This window comes from Trachurus japonicus, chromosome 7, assembly GCF_045865225.1.
Source record: "Trachurus japonicus isolate A0001 chromosome 7, Traja_1.0".
Classification (NCBI taxonomy): Eukaryota; Metazoa; Chordata; class Actinopteri; order Carangiformes; family Carangidae; genus Trachurus; species Trachurus japonicus.
In genome coordinates this window covers 35,818,702-35,835,683 of record NC_140913.1, presented here as the reverse complement: position 1 = coordinate 35,835,683, position 16,982 = coordinate 35,818,702, and the positions used below count along the sequence as shown (strand labels likewise).

The following is a 16,982-nucleotide window of genomic DNA, read 5'->3' as shown; positions in this document are numbered from 1 at the left end:
TATAGAAAATTGCAACGTTGCCTTGAGGCAACAGTGAACCATTATGGAATCAACATTGCATAATGAGATTATGGTTGTGTGTGTTTAGGTGTAAATATAATGTTCAAAAACATACCATTCATCATCATTTTGTTTTGATCCTTACAATAAATTTGATTTTGGTTGCAGTAAAGTAAACTTCAGGTTATTATGATGATGATGAGGAAGACTAGAGTGAGAACTGGGATGAGGATGAGGCCAGTGGAGGTGAAAGTTTACAGAGACTGGTATTTCTAGTAAAGTATAAGATAGAATTTACTGTAAAATGCAATTATAATTAATTTTTCTTCAAACAATACGCTTCGACTCTTTGAGTCATTCATTTCAATGGGTCGTTTCACAATGGTACAGTGTTGCCAGCAGACAAGAAACCCTTTAAAAGATTTCATTTTATAATGCTTTTAAATTCAAAATAGCATGTATTGTAATCAGTTTAAGCTATTTAATATTTTTCATATGTTTATGAAATAAATTATGATCAAATTGAATTTAGAAAAATTGCTTTTTCACTTATGCACCATTATGGTACAATGTTGCCTACAGCAACAAATCCCCCCCAAAAATATTTAGATTATGTTTATTTAGTCTATTTGAGACATAAAAACACTCCAAACAGTTTTCCCCCCCAATGGCATCATAAAGCGTACCATAGAGGGTTAACGTGACTCCTGCTCTTATTAACCAATAAGTAGATCTGTAATAAAAATTAATTATTAATAATGAATAATAATATTATTATTATGAGCGTGTTGTTACCTGAACTCTCTGTGCTGAAACTTTTCCTGCTGTTTGACTCAGACTCTGGACTCTGGAACAACAACAACAACAGATATCATATTATAATATTATATTTAATATATTTATTGATTGATTCTTCATCATAAACAGAGACGTGTCTCCTCACCATGTCCACAGAGGACGGAGGGACGTTCTCCTTCTGCTTGTCCAGCTGATCGCTCTGAGAGACAAAACACAGAGACAATGAAACACTGGAGCTGATCCCGGGTCAGTCTGGGTGACTGGATTAGAGAGGAGTTCAAATATTCAGACGTATTTAGATGTTTATTTGGAGACTCGGCATCAAACCTGCACCTCTTTACGGATCTTTGAGCTTTAAAATCCACTTTTTAATTTTGATTTAATAAACTCAAGATTTGTCTCTTTACAAAATGTCTTAGTTAGAATCCTTTAATGTTAAAATGAAACTAAGTGAAGGGTTGCCATGTCTGGTTCTGATGAGAACTGAAGCAGCGTCAGAGCAGCCGTCTGCCTGCGTCATGTAAATACACTAAATATAATAAAACAAAACAAAGAGCCATTCAGAGCAGCAGCAGCCAATAAAAGCAGAGACAGAGCAGCAGTGTTGAGGAACCGGCCGCTCGCTTTGCATTTACACCACAGAGTCATATCTGGTCTCCTCTGCTGCTCACCGAGGTGTTTTCCTGCTCCGACTCACCCACCTCCCTCTCACTTCCTCTCTCTCTCTCTCTCTATGGTCAGACATTTAAAGGGATAGTTCATCCAAAATTGAAATTGCACTCATTATCTCCTCCCCCTCATGTGGACTAAGGGCTGGGAGAAGTTTCAGAGTCCTCCGTGGCTTCTCTGAGTTACAGGGGGTCTCGGCGTAGCAGTGCATGTCCATATAACGGTTGCAAATGGATACCAACTGTCTTTGTAACAAAAAGACACACCAAAAAACATCCAAATACCTCCATGCTGCTCATATGTAATGTCCGTCTTGTATTGAAGCCCCGACATGCAAAATTGTCCAGAAAAAAATTAAATAAGTCTATATTTCAAGCTTGTTTGTAGCAGAAAGCTTCTCAAAGCTCCTCTTCCCAGTTCGTCCAAATTTGACGGACTGGCTGAAACTTCCGCTACAAAACAAGCTTGAAACATAGACTTATTCAATTTTTTTCGGGTCAATTTCTCATGTTGGGGCTTCAATACAAGACGGACATTACATACGAGCAGCATGGAGGTATTTGGATGTTTTTTTGGTGTGTCTTTTTGTTACGAAGACAGTTGGTATCCATTTGCAACCGTTACATGGACATGCACTGCTACGCCGAGACCCCCTGTAACTCAGAGAAGCCACGAAATTTCAATTTTGGGTCAACTATCCCTTTAAACAAAACACTGAAACAAAAAAATCCAAGCGGTGATACTGACCGAAGGGGGCGGAGCTTCCTGTTTGGAGATGGCAGCTTGGTAAAGAGCCATCCTGTCCCGGAGAGGAGTCGACTCAGCAAGACCTCCATCTGCAACACACACACACACACACAATGTCACTCTCTGATGCTCAGTGTGTGTAAATACTTACGATCCACAAACCTGGATCATGATCATGACATAACTCTATTTCCTAGATAAAAATCAGCATGACGACCTCCTACACTGCAAAAACTCAAAATCTTACCAAGAATATTTGTCCTATTTCTAGTCAAAATGTCATTTCTAGTCAAAACAAATATAATGATACTTAAAATAAAGTATATTTATACATATACATACATAGTTATACATTAAAAAGTAGCTTATTTTTAGACACTTTTTACTTCTTTCAAGCAGATTTTCACTTGAAATAAGTAGAAAAATCTGATAGTGGAGCAAGTTTTTCTTTCTTATTACAAGCACAAAAAACTTGCTTTCACTGGCAGATTTTTCTACTTATTTCAAGTGAAAATTATCTAAAAAAATAAGTTAATTTTTAGGTGATGAGTCTTATTTAAAGTGGAAAGAGATTAGTTTTGACTAGAAATGAGACATTTTGACAAGAAATAAGACAAATATTCTTGGAAAGATTTGGAGATTTTGCAGTGTACTAGTGCAGATCCACTTTCAAAGTAAAAGGAATTCTGGGGTGACGACGTAAAGATAATCAACGCGTTTTGACTTCATCATGACAGTTCCCTCTTCACTTTGTGCAGCTTCTTCACTAGTTTAAACTAAACTAACTCAGTTTTACACGACGTCAGTATTAATTTCTTGGTGAATGTGCTGCTGCTTCCTGAGGTCCGAGGTCGGAGCAGCCGGAAGGAAACAGGAATCTCTCTCTCTCTCTCTCTTCCTGTCGTCACTTCTCAGCGTCTCATTTCTGGGAACGATGTGAGTCACCAGAGGAGACGGAGGGAAAACGACTCAACGACTTTAAAACTAAAGGAGGTTGATGAAGTTTAAACAGCAGCTGTGATTAACAGACTCGTTTCTGTTTCTGTTTCACTCAGTGGAGCATTTATCATCTGAAGAGTAGTACAGTTTGTAATATGCATCATTAAAACAATCACTTAAAGGACAATTCCGGGCAAATTCAACTGGGGGCTGTATGTTCCTAACATTTTAGGTCTAAAAGAAGGAATCTGAAGATGTTCAGTTTAATGTCTCCTGTTTTGCGGTAGTTGTGTCTGTCCCCGCATCACCATGGCAGCGATGAATGGGAGCGGATTGAAGTTCTGCTGCTTAGGCTGTTTCCATCCCTCAAAGCCACAGACAGCGTCAGATGGCGACTCAAACATGCAGCCAGAAGTTAATTTACTTCAAGCAAGTCCAGAGTTGATATTCCTGTGTTTATGACACAAACGGGAGCTTCCGACTGCACGTGAACACACCGAGCGTCAACTTGGGTCTCGACTCCGCCAGACTTTGAATTAGATCTAGTTTTACAAACATGTCGACTTGCTTGAAGTAAACAAACTTCTGGGTGCATGTTTGAGTCGCCATCTGACGCTGTCTGTGGCTTTGAGGGATGTAAACAGCCTAAGCAGCAGAACTTCAATCCGCTCCCATTCATTGCTGCTGTGGCGATGCGGGGACAGACACAACTACCGCAAAACAGGAGACATTAAACTGAATATCTACAGATTCCTTCTTTTAGACCTAAAATGTTAGGAACATGCATGAATTTGCCCGGAATTGTCCTTTAAATGCACTTCTATATATTTTAGTTAAAGCAGATATCAGTGGAATGTTTTTGTTAATATAAGTCCTAAATAGTCCTATTTTCCGTCAGCAATCACTTACATGAAGTATTTCAGCCTAAACACGAGTCTCTCCGTCACTCTGCTCTGCTGTAACCCGAGGAGAAATTTTCCTTGTGGGATACAAGTGTTATCCAATGAGGGGAGAGAACGGCATGAAGGGCTGTGTGTGCAGCCAAGGGATGCGCGTGAATGTGGTGACGTAGCACGAGGACCAATTGATGCCTGACAAGGGCGGGGGCTGCTAACTCATGGTGCGTTCAAGGAAACTCGTACTTTGTGTTTTTCCTTCCTGTGAAGTCATACCAGTTCGATCTGGTACGAGTTCACGGGTCGGAAGTTACGAGTGGCCGTTATAGGGAACTTTCACAGACAACAGGACGGTAAAAACACGAGCTACGGGTTACCTGGAACGCTACCAAGTCGTAGTTGTGACTTGAAGCTGTAACTTACGGTTTCAAAAGCCTGCCTTGAACACAGCATTAGCCGAAACGGCCGTGCCGCTGTTATCTGCTTTAACAGTTATTGGTAGCCTAAATATAAATATCACTGATGAACTGTATAATACTTCCTTCTTTCCTCACAGAGCAACATCAACACTGACTCATTCAGAGAAACATCGTGTTCAACCTGCTGCTGAACAGAGTTGATAGAAACAACACGATGATGCTTCCTGCTGCTGTTAGAGCTGTTTGTCCACATTCAACTGTAACAACAACAACAACAACAACAACAACAACGCTGATAATCTTCTTTAGCTGGAAATCTCTCTGTCCCGTCGTCGCTCCAATAAAAAGACGGAAACATTTCATTTAGTTCCAGTTTCTATCCGTTTACCTCCTAGTAGCTGCTCCATGCTGGCAGAGTTGCTGCTTCTGCTCGGCTGCTCTCTGGACGCCTGCAAACACACAAACACACACAGAGACACACACAAAACAGTTAGAAAATAAACACACAGCAGTCAAAACACAAACACACACACACACACACACACACACACACACACAGACAGACACACACAGACACACACACACACACACACGGTGCTCACATGTTTCAGCCTGAGCAGCAAACAGCAGACTGGAGGCTCTGGTGTCCATCAGGACGATCACAGTGTGGAGGGATGAAACAGACAGAGGTAGGAGTGTGTGTTAGAGTGTGTGTTGGAGTGTGTGTGTGTGTGTGTGTGTGTGAGCAGTCCAAACCACTTTAATCCCCTTATGAGCTCAGAGACTCAGACTCAGACGTCTGGTCCTCGGCCACAAAACAAACCGATCGTTTCTCCGCCTCCGGTTTTAAAACATTTAAACTCCTCAATAATTATATTTATTATTATTATTATTCTAATAATAACAATAAATAAACATAAACTCTATAAACTCCACAGGTCGGCTTCCTCTCTCTGTGCATGATGAGACGTTTATTATTAAATGTTATATTGAATGAAACCTGCGCCACTGATCTGATCTGAGGTCAGTGCAGCCGACAGCGTCATCAGGCTCCGCCCACCGGCCGACGGTCCAGCCAATCACAGCTCTGACTCAGCTCAGGTACAAGAGATTACACAGCAGGTCAGAGACGGTGACGATGACGTCTCCTCAGCCTGAGACTCGTCATCATCATCATCATCATCATCATCATCATCACAGCTTCACACCGTCACCACGGCGATGCACCGAATGTGAAATTCTTTGCTGATGACACCGATGTTTAAAGTAACAGTTTGGCCGATGCAGCTGCTCTTGTTTCTCTGTTTCTCTGTTGTTTATTCTTCTTTTGTGAAAAGGAAACCAAGAAATCTTCATTACCCACAAAAAACCCCTAAGATTTTTGCTCACTTAAAGGGATAGTTCAACATTTTGGCAAATTGGCCCATCACCATAATCGCTATAGTCATAGCAGTAGGTTCGTTACCTTTAATTGTCGGTGCAAGCTGTTTTTAGAACGGCGGAGCAGAGCCGTGAGCTGCTCAGAGCTACGCTACGGAGGCTCATGGGATTTCTTGGTTTCCCTCATCAAACTCATCAAATACACAATCCAACAACTCCACAACGCTCTGGTGGACAAGTTGTGACCTGCACATTCACCACGCTATGAGATAATAACACAACGTTACCAGACAGAGTTGTTTTAGAGGGAAATTCATGCAAAACCGCTGATGCACGTTGCCTTCAGGGACAGTTTTTCATCAAGCAGTCTCTGTATTTCCCTCTAAAACAACCAGACAGTAGTGGACTGTGACAGTCTGCTCGCCTTTCCTCTCTTTTGGTTACCCTCCTCTCCTCCATGTGCATTTGTTTACAACGAAGACCGTCATGAACAAAAGATTACGAGTTACGGAGCGCGTTTGTGTTTCGGTGTGCAGAGACGAGAGCTGGGAGACCGGGGCGTCGTTCTCCATTTGCTTGGGAACGTCGCCGGGTGAAGGACTTTTGGGAAGTCTTCACCCACAAACTCTGGCTCAATTTGCAAAACCTGTTTCCATAACAAAAAGTCGCATTTTCCTTTTATCGATACGCTGACAAATGAGAAGATGAACTGAACCAAAGGAAAACAGAGAAACAGAGTAACATCCCAGTAGAGCCCAGTGAAGCTCAACCTGCTGAACATTCAGGCTCGTGCACTACTAAAAGGTTCAATCCTAGGACCCTGAACTGGACCTGAATCCTTCCTCCTGGTGAGTATAAAAGATGATGTCGTCATGTGGGGGGGCGGGGCTAAACACTGACAGTCAGTCAGACAGCTGATTGGCCACCTGTCAATCATCACCAGCAATAACACACACACACACATCAATCTCAACTGTAACTGTGAATGAACTTCAAAGAGACAGAGACACATCACAACAAAGGACGCCATCTTCATCATCTTTATCTTCATCATCATCATCATCATCATCATCATCACAGTAAACACCGGGGGGTCAGATGAGGACAGAGTCTCAGGAGGATCAACAACCAGACAAAGACTCTGCTGCTAATCCTGATACTGTTAAAGCTCACACACACACATACGCACACACACACACATACTTAACCCAATACTACTACAGCCAGTTCTAACCAGAACAAAGACACAACACACACACACGAAACACACAGACACACACACACACACACACACACACACACACTAAAGAGCTCAGTGACGACGCTCCAGATGAACTGAGGTTAAACAAAGACACAGGAAACAACACACACACACATAAACACACACACACATGAATGAATGAATGAATGAATGAATGAATGAATGAAGCCATAGCTAGCCTACCTCCTGTGAGGGGGGGTGAGGGGGGGCAGAGAGAGAGAGAGTCCAGAGGAACCAGAGGAACCAGAGGAACCAGGTCTGAGTCGGATGTGGACTGAAGCAGCTCCAGAGAAACGACTGACTGAGTCTGGATTATTATTACTGAGGCAGAGGAAGGGGGGGGGGGGGGTCTCTGGGGAGGGGTCTAGGTTTAGGGTTAGGGTTTGGGGGGGGAGGAGGATAGAGACTGGGAGGGACCAGGGAGGAGACAGGGAGCAGGTGTTCCTCCTCCTGGGGGGGGGGCATGATGTCACATATGGGGAATCCCTCCTCAAATTAACACACACACACACACACACACACACACAGCTCTGGAAAACATTAAGAGACCAGTTCAAAATGATCTGTTTCTCTGGTTTTAGTATTTATAGGAATGAGTTTTCAGAGTGAAATGAACAATTTCAAAACTACTGACAACATTTCTCCCAAATTTGAAAAAAAAAATTATTGTCAAGAGCATTTATTTGCAGAAAATAACAACTGGTCAAAATGATTAAATGATTTTAATTTAGACCTTGAATTCAATAACTTATTTAGTAGTAGGCTATTTTATATCTTTATTCTATTCTTTTATATAGTAGGCTATAGACCGAATCGCCTTGTTGTTTACATTCTACTTCGAGGTAGAAAACCAGCACGTAATTTGAATGAGAACAGTAGTAACGAACGAGAGTTTAGCTATATATCATGTTTTTCACGCCCTATCACCGTTTAGACAAATCTGAAATGATTGAAGAAACATTACTATTTCTGTGTGTGTGTGTTTTGTGTTGCTATGTGTTGTATTTATTCAGTTTGGGGGAATCACAGTGTCTAGAAAGCATCAGAGATGAGATCAGAGATTTGTCCTAGTTTACAGAATAAATCTGAAAGATTTCAGAAATCAACATGGTGGAATAATCTAAATTTTTAATCTCAACAGCGTTTTTTTTTATATTAGCCTCATTCATTAAGTAGAATAAGATGTGTTGGAGTTCAATAGACACTGGAATCCAACGGCCGGCACATGGAGAGAAGCCGATTTATTAACAACATTTTGGACTTGGCCTCTTATTTTTTTCCAGAGCTGTATTAACACGGGGGGTGAGGGGGGGGTGGGGGGTTCATGGAGCTGCAGCCTCAGAGTGAAGCAGCAGACGGAGGGAGGAGGAGGAGGAGGAGCTGGTGCAGGGAGGAGGAGAGGGGGAGGATGGGTGGGGCTGGGGGGTTAATTTAATAAAATCTGTAGATTAATCCAAGGAGAGACAAAGCAGCTCAGCTCTGGTTCCTATTATTGATTATTGGTTATCAACTGTTAATAGTCACTGTTTACTAGGAACTGAATGATCTGTGTAGTTAGTGTTAGTGGAGGAAGAGGAAGAAGAGGAGAAAGAGAAGACGAAGAAAAGACAAGGAGGAGAAAGAGGAAAATAAGAAGGAGAGAAAGAGAAAAAGAAGTGTGAGGAGGTGTGGAGGAGGAGAGGAGAGGAGGAGGAGGAGGAGAGGTGGAGAGAGAGAAAACAGCTGGACGGACGGAGAGATGAACAACAGATGATTGATGAGGGGGTCAGAGGGTGAGAGGAGGCCTGAGGGAGGAGGGGGAGGGGGGGGGGGGTCGTCACATCATCTGCTGTCATGAGACTGCACCATGACATCATCACACCATGACATCATCACCTGGAGCCTGTTGTATAAACTCTCAGGATTAACCCTTTAAACAAGTCACTGAGCTAACATGCTAACAGACTGTTCCTCCTCCAGCTACAGGAACAGGAGGAAACTGTTCAGGTCAGACCTCCTCCCCCTCCTCCTCCTCCTCCTCCTCCTCTCCATGAGACCAACACATGACTCAGTCTGAGTCACTGTTTAAAGGGATAGTTCAACATTTTGGCAAATTGGCCCATAATCCCTATAGTTTTAGCAGAAGGTTTGTTACCTTTAATGGGCTTTATATGCACAGCTCCTCATCAAGCAGTCTCTGAATTCACCTCTAAAACAACTCTGTCTGGTAACGTTGTGTTATTATCTCATAGCGTGGTGAATGTGCAGGTCACAACTTGTCCACCAGAGCGTTGTGGAGTTGTTGGATTGTGTATTTGATGAGTTTGATGAGGGAAACCAAGAAATCCCATGAGCCTCCGTAGCGTAGCTCTGAGCAGCTCGCGGCTCTGCTCCGCCGATCTAAAAATAGCTTGCACCGACAATTTAAGGTAACAAACCTACTGCTATGACTATAGGGATTATGACAATGGGCCAATCTGCCAAAATGTTGAACTATCCCTTTAAGTAGATTTTATTACTGTTTGCATGTTTTGTATTTTCTGTTATGAGCTGATGTTCATTATTCCTCTAAACAAACTAAATACTGTAGAGCTGCTGCTGCTGCTGATGAATAAAACCCTTCACAACCAGTGTGAGACCGTTCAATGTTTAGCAGCAATAACACATCATCAGACACATGTGAGTCTGTGTTCAGCTGCTCTGGGATCAGTTTCCTGCTGCAGCCGGAGGCCTAATGATGATGATGATGATGTGCTGCTGTTACACACAGATCTGTACGTTTACAGCGAGACCATGAGAGGATGAGCCAGTCAGCTGAGTGTGTGTGTGTGTGTGTGTGTGTGTGTGACCATGTGACTGCAGCCTGACGCTCTGCAGGGATCTGACCTCTGAGAACAAACACACCGTTTCTCTCCTCCAACTGAGACTAATGTGGATCCTGTTTGTCAGTGAACTCACTATCGCAGCTCGTTAACCTCATTAAGACGAGCCGCCGCCGCCGCCGCTGCTCAGAAACACGTCAAACCTCCGCCGTCAGTCAGGTTACCGCCTCAGAAACCAACCGCCCATCACCGTCTCTTCAGTTCATCAGACTGTGTGTCGACAGAAGCTGCTGCACTGCAAAAACTCAATATCTTACCAAGAATATTTGTCTCATTTCTAGTTAAAATGTCATTTCTAGTCAAAACAAATCTCATTCTACTTAAAATAAGACTCATCTCATAAAAAGTAGCTTGTTTTTAGACACTTTTCACTTCTTTCAAGCAGATTTTCACTTGAAATAAGTAGAAAAATCTAATAGTGGAGCAAGTTTTTCTTTCTTATTATCCATCAGTGTGTGAATGTGTGTGTGAATGGGTGAATGCGATGTATGATATACTGTAAAGCGCTTTGGGTATCGTTCAGGTATAGTAAAGCGCTATATAAATACAGACCATTTACCATTTATTACAAGCACAAAAAACCTGCTTTCACTCGCAGATTTTTCTACTCAAATTTGTTTGAAACAAGTGAAAATGATCTAAAAACAAGTTGATTTTTAGGTGATGGGTCTTATTTTAAGTGGAAAGAGATTAGTTTTGACTAGAAACGAGACATTTTGACAAGAAAAAGGACAAATATTCTTGGAAAGATTTTGAGTTTTTGCAGTGCATGAAGCTTCAGAAATCTAAATGTGAAGAGTTTGTGCAAATTCTCATCTGTCCAGGTCAAAGGCCTCGAGGCAACTGAATCAAGTCAACTGGATGTGAGCAGATCTGGAGGAAAAGGTCTTTGATTTAACTTTGAAGTTGATATAATAATTATAATAGACAAGGAATTAAATGAACAATCGCAATGGAACAAAACCTGTTTTCTTATCCTGTTGAGTTGTAAAGTAAATGTGTAAAGCTGAGAATATGGATCTGTCTGTGAAGGGAACTAATGATAGAGACTGTGTTGTTGTTGTAAAACTAAGTGAAGTAAAAGTTGTATTTGGATTTTTATGGTGTATGTTGTGTAATTGTTGATGTCTTGTGTTTTTTGACCTCTCTGAGCCTCCGTATCAACGTCCTTTAGAATATTAAATACTGGAATCATCATTACTGACACTTCAGTCCTTTCAAAATAAAATGTCTCCAACAGTATCTGACTGAAACCCTCCACCACTGCAAAAACTCAAAATATTTCCAAGAATATTTGTCTTATTTCTTGTCAAAATGTCTCATTTCTTGTCAAAACTAATCTCTTTCCACTTAAAATAAGACTCATCACCTAAAAAATAACTTGTTTTTACATCATCGTTTCAAACAAATTTTCACTTGAACTGCCAGTGAAAGCAAGTTTTTTGTGCTTGTAATAAGGAAGAAAAACTTGCTCCACTGTCCGATTTTTCTACTTATTTCAAGTGAAAATATGCTTGAAAGAAGTTAAGTGTCTAAAAACAAGCAACTTTTAATGAGATGAGTCTTATTTTAAGTAGAATGAGATTTGTTTTGACTAGAAATGACATTTTAACTAGAAATAAGACAAATATTCTTGGTAAGATATTTGAGTTTTTGGAGTGCAGTGGAACCAGAGTTGGCTCTGACAGGAGAAGACGTGTGCAGACTCACCGTGTCCGTCTCTCCTCTCTCAAACATCTTCTTCAGGCTCGTCATGGGGACGCTCGGCTTCTCGCACTCGGACACGGACACGTCGGTCTTGCTTTCTCCGCCCGCTCCCTCTGGATCTGGATCTGGATCTGAACCGGGCTTCGCCGCCTCCATGTCGGTGCTCTGGGCCTGAGCTGGATCCGGCTGCAGCTGCTGCTCCGAGGTCTGAGGCCGGGGTGATGGACTGCTGTGGGTGTGTGTGTGGGTGTGTGTGTGGGTGTTGGGGGGGTCGGCGGCGGTGGGCGTGGCCTGTTGTTCTGGCTGTTCCCAGCGTTTCTTTAAAACGCTCAGATTCCCCGAGCGAAGCGGAGGCTCCGTGACCTGAGGAGGAGAAACACAAAGATCCATTCAGTCCAACAACCAAACAGAGAGGAGTCGGTCCAGAGAGAGACTCACACTGTAAAAACAACTACTACTACTACTGTGACTTCCTGTCCAGATCTGTTCTCAGGTCAGATTCATACAGTAAATTAACTGAAGCTCATTACACTGCAAAAACTCAAAATCTTACCAAGAACATTTGTCTTATTTCTAGTGAAAACAAATCTCATTGTACTTAAAATAAGACTCACCACATTAAAAAATAGCTTGTTTTTAAGAAACTTTTAACTTATTTCAATCATATTTTCACATGAAATAAGTAAAAGTAAAAATCTGATAGTGGAGCAAGTTTTTCTTTCTTATTACAAGCACAAAAAAACTTGCTTTCACTGGCAGATTTTTCTACTTATTTCAAGTGAAAATTAGTTTGAAACTAGTGAAAATGATCTAAAAACAAGTTAATTTTTAGGTGATGAGTCTTAGTTTTGACTAGAAATGAGACATTTTGATAAGAAATAAGACAAATATTCTTAGTGTAAAAATATAAAATACCAATCACCAATAGTTTATCTATCTCTGAGAAACAAATGGATAATTATCGACAGCGTTTCAGCTCTAAATCGTCTTGAAGCATTAAATTAAAAAATACAACATGCAAGAAAATAGGAAAAGTCAAAGTGACGTCTTCCAACTACTCGACTGATGCTCGGCCACAACAACATCATGACTTTTGTATCTGTTTCAGGGAATATTAAGTTAAAAAAAAAGGACCAATACTCATAAAATGTCACGAAACAAATCACATTTAAAGTTAGAGCGAAAGATAAAAATTCTCTGTTAAGTTGTTAAAATAATGACAGTTCAGATATAAACAGACAGAGTCAGAGTTTCCGACCTGTAAAAACTCTCAAGCTGCTGCAGGTTTGATCTTCTCTGACTCTGTCTCTGCGGTTTCACACTCAAACCGCTGAGACAAACTAAAACAGTCAAACTAAAAACACGACGTACGAGTCAAAGTGAACGTTAACAGGAAACCGAGCCACCACACGTCACGTCCAGCTGAGAGAAGAAGAGACGAAGAGAAGAGGAGGAGGAGGAACTAGAGACAGAGGAAGAAGAAAAAAGTCAAACAGAATTAAACGAAAGCAACAAAGACAAAGAGCTGCAGAAACTCAGGAAAGTAGAAACTCTGTCAAAACCTGAGAGGAGGAGGAGGAGGAGGAGGAGGAGGAGGAAGAGGCCCGGCCCGTCCAGTCGCGATGTGTGTGTGCGTTTGTTGCTGTTTGTTTGTGTGAAGGTGTGTGTGTGTGTGTGTGTCTGTGTGTGTGTCAGCTCCCAGATGTGAGCGGCTTGAGAAGTGATCAGAGCTGCAGCACGAAGCAAAGAGACGCCCACCCCCTACAGCAGAGAGAGAGGGAGAGAGAGAGAGAGAGAGAGAGAGAGAGACACAGAGAGAGAGAGAGAGAGAGAGAGACATAGAGACAGACACAGAGAGAGAGAGAAAATCAGAAGCAGAGGCGACGGGGGGAAAATAAATCCAGGAAATGAGGTGAAGGTAAAAAGTGGAACCTGAGAGGAGCTCAGAGCTCAGAGACTGGACCTGGATCAGTTCTACCAAAGATACTCTATATTCAAATTAGGGCCAATGAATTTTGTTGGTAGAGGAAAGTGAGATATTTTCTTATGATAACATTAAATATTTACACAGCTAACAGTCATATTTAACATTAAAGCAGAAGTAAGCGATCCGGTTGTTTTGGCTAATGCTGCGTTCCAGGCAGGCTTTTGAAACCGTAAGTTACGGCTTCAAGTCACGACTTTGTAGCATTCCAGGCAACCCGTAACTCGTCGGGTCGGAAAAACATGAGTTACGGGTTACCTTGAACGCACCATAACTTCTTGTCAGCCGATGGAGTTAGCAGTCTCCGCCCTCGTCCCTACGTCACCACATTCACGCGCATCCCTTGGCTGCACACACAGAGAGGACCGCCCCTTTATGCCGTTCTCTCTCCTCATTGGATAAAGGTTGTAGGATACAAGGAAAGTTTTCTCCTCGGCTTACAGCAGAGCAGAGTGACTGACAGACCCGCGTTTCAGACCAAACACTCTATGTTAGTGATTGCTGTCGGAAGATATAACTATTTAAGACTTATATTAACACAAACATTCCGCTTACTTTCGCTTTAAGAACATTATTAAAATAATTAGCGCAGGAGTTAGCAGACATTTGTTTGACGTTGCCTAATCTGTGCCAAATCTTGCGTTGTTGAATGTGTTGTTGAGACAGAGAAAAGGCCTGGAACAAAGTTTATTTTCTCCTGATGTGTCCGTCTGACAATTGTCCATTTTAGTGTCAAAATGTTCAGAAGAAATGTGTCTTGTGAAAAATGAGTCCATTATTTACTTAAAAGTTACTATGGAGCCAAAGAATCGACCATAATCTGAGCTCATGTTCATTTCTCCCATTGGAGTCAATAGACTCAAGACCTGCTGATGCTGGTCTCCTAAAGGGGGCGGAGTCACGGTCTGCTGGTCCCCTAAAGGGGGCGGAGTCATGGAGAAACCCACGGGACATGTATACAGGTTGCCACAACAATAGAGGCACCTCAGGCTCAGGCAGACAGAAACGTTAAGAAAAAGGGCGATTTTCTGCCTCTGCGCTGGTCTCAGATTTGGGCTGATTCTGACAAAACGGTAGCTCCTATCAGAAAAAGAAGCAGTCCGTGGTCGTCGTAAGGACTTCTTGAACGATTTCATATGATTTTGCTGTTAAATAAACAGTAATATTTTGGAAACGCTTGCGAGTTATAAACAGAGGTCCCTTCTGCTTCTCTCAGAAAATCTTTGTATTAGAGTCAATGAGGAGCAGAGAGTCATCGCCACACTAAGAGCTCACAGTTTAAATTCTATAAGTCTCTCTGCTTTGTTGAACACATTGTTAGAGAGAGGACAAGTTTGTCTACAACTGTGGAAAAAAAATCATGTGTCTAGAGTGTAATTTGTGTCCAGGAGCAGCGTGGAAAGAGAAAAGTTTCAGACAGTTTCAGACACCTTCTCCCACTCTAGCTGATGATGTCACCCACTCTGGCCCGAACATTCCGTGCAATACACACCCATTATTATCTCAACACTTCTCCAAATATGATCATGGTCATTGAACAGGGAATGATCAAATACTATAATACCTATCGACACGTGGATTAACACACCAACAGACAAGACTTGTGTCTACATTTTAAAGTTTAAATTGAGTCTCTAAGTGAAAGTATGCCTGAGCAGTAGACGTTTGAAAAACTCCAATAATTACTTATTTTTTGGCTTGTCCCATTCACTTCAATGCAAAAATTTTGGCAGTTTTTCGCGATTTACTTTGAAGAAATCCACACAATAACAATAGTGCTTCAGGCATTGGCCCCATGGGACTCATGAATGATGTCATAACCCATGTGGAGCATCTGATTGGCTGCACCAATTTTAACTGTAATTTTCAAAGTGTCAGGTTTTTTTCTCCACATTTGTAAAACTTTTTTTGGTTTTGCTGCTTTTCTTTGTCACACATGAAATTAAATTGTCCTTTAATCAGTGTCTGAACTGAATGAATGAATGTGACTAGAGTAAACGTTACTGAGCAGTTTCACTTTGACGCTCTCATCATCACGTCCTGTTAGTGAGGACAGGTGTCATGGTGGACGAGCTACTGACCATCTTCTTCTCTCCGCTGCTCTCCTCTGCTGCCATCTGATACCTGAGGGGGAGGAGACACGGAGGAGACAGGTGAGGAGACATGAAGGAGACAGGTGAGGAGACATAAAGCAACCAACAGTCAATCTTTGCTCATTGACTTTTTATAAAACACTGGACGTTTCTAAAACTCAGCAGGTTTTATTTTTTATTTAAACACTTTAATCATTTATATAACATAATATATATTTATATATATATTTTTACATTTAACTCTGGTTTGTTTTATTGGTTTAAACATTTAAATGTAACTCTAATATGTTCTATTTATTGACGACCTTGATCTAAGTGTGAGCTGTTCAGAGGAAACATTTAGGTTGTGGTTTTAGGTTTGTGAAGGAGTGGACTGATGATGATGTGGTCGTGTCTTCTGTTTTATAAAAAAAAGTAAAAGAGGAAACTGGAAACAGCTGAGCAGAAAGAAAATGTGTGAAAGTGTGAGGGACATGATGTCCTCGTCTGCTGAGAGAGACTGAGACAGTCAGAGACACAGAAGTCCTCACTGTCCATCCTGTTTATATACTTCTACTGTTTATTGGTTGTTATTTTTTATCTATTTTGTTTGTTTCTAAATGTTGAAGTTTTGGAACAAATGTTTTGAAAATGTCATAATGTGATAAAGCTTTGAAACTGAAATTGAAATTATTAACAAAGACAAAGACAGAGACAGAGACAAAGACAGAGACAGAGTCGTACTTGGAGAATCTCTCTGCGATGGCGTTGTTCTTCCCGCGGGCGGAGACGATGGACATCTCCTTGGCCGTGACCCTCAGGGACTGAGACGACCACTGTCTCCGACTGAAGGGAGCGACGGACGCCATGTTGGTCTGAGCTGTCTGTCTGTCTGTCTACAGGAGGACAAGTCTGAGAGGAGGACAGAGAGATGAGGACAGAGAGAGGAGGAGGAGGACAGAAAGACAGACAGAGGACAATGTTGAGTCAAACAGAACCAGCTCAGCTCTTTCAGCCTGAAACCGTCTCGTCCAACTGAAGACGTCCTCTCTCCGTCTCCGTCTCCGTCTCTTGTCTCTGTCTCTCTGAACAAACGTCAGACACACACACACACACACACACACACACACATACAGACACACACACACACACACACGCCCAGTTCACACTCAGCATCACAGCTGTGTTGGTGCAAACAAAGCAGCATGTAAAACTGGAGCCGTCTATGCAAAAGCCTGGTTCAGAGTTC

At 41.8% G+C, this 16,982-nt stretch overlaps 1 protein-coding gene across 1 annotated transcript in view; it reads right to left on the bottom strand.

The window, feature by feature from the left end:
* Positions 1-16,648, bottom strand: part of LOC146985252 (uncharacterized) — a 27,334-nt gene extending 10,686 nt beyond the window's left edge. Inside the window, exons 1-7 of the mRNA XM_085783252.1 lie at positions 16,478-16,648; positions 15,743-15,785; positions 11,681-12,040; positions 4,857-4,917; positions 2,215-2,303; positions 944-997; positions 796-847 (exon numbers count right to left, since the gene is read on the bottom strand). Coding sequence (XP_085639378.1) covers positions 796-847; positions 944-997; positions 2,215-2,303; positions 4,857-4,917; positions 11,681-12,040; positions 15,743-15,785; positions 16,478-16,602 — 784 coding nt within the window. The 5' untranslated portion in view covers positions 16,603-16,648. The remainder of the gene's footprint in view (positions 1-795; positions 848-943; positions 998-2,214; positions 2,304-4,856; positions 4,918-11,680; positions 12,041-15,742; positions 15,786-16,477) is intronic.
* Positions 16,649-16,982: the final 334 nt, after the last annotated feature.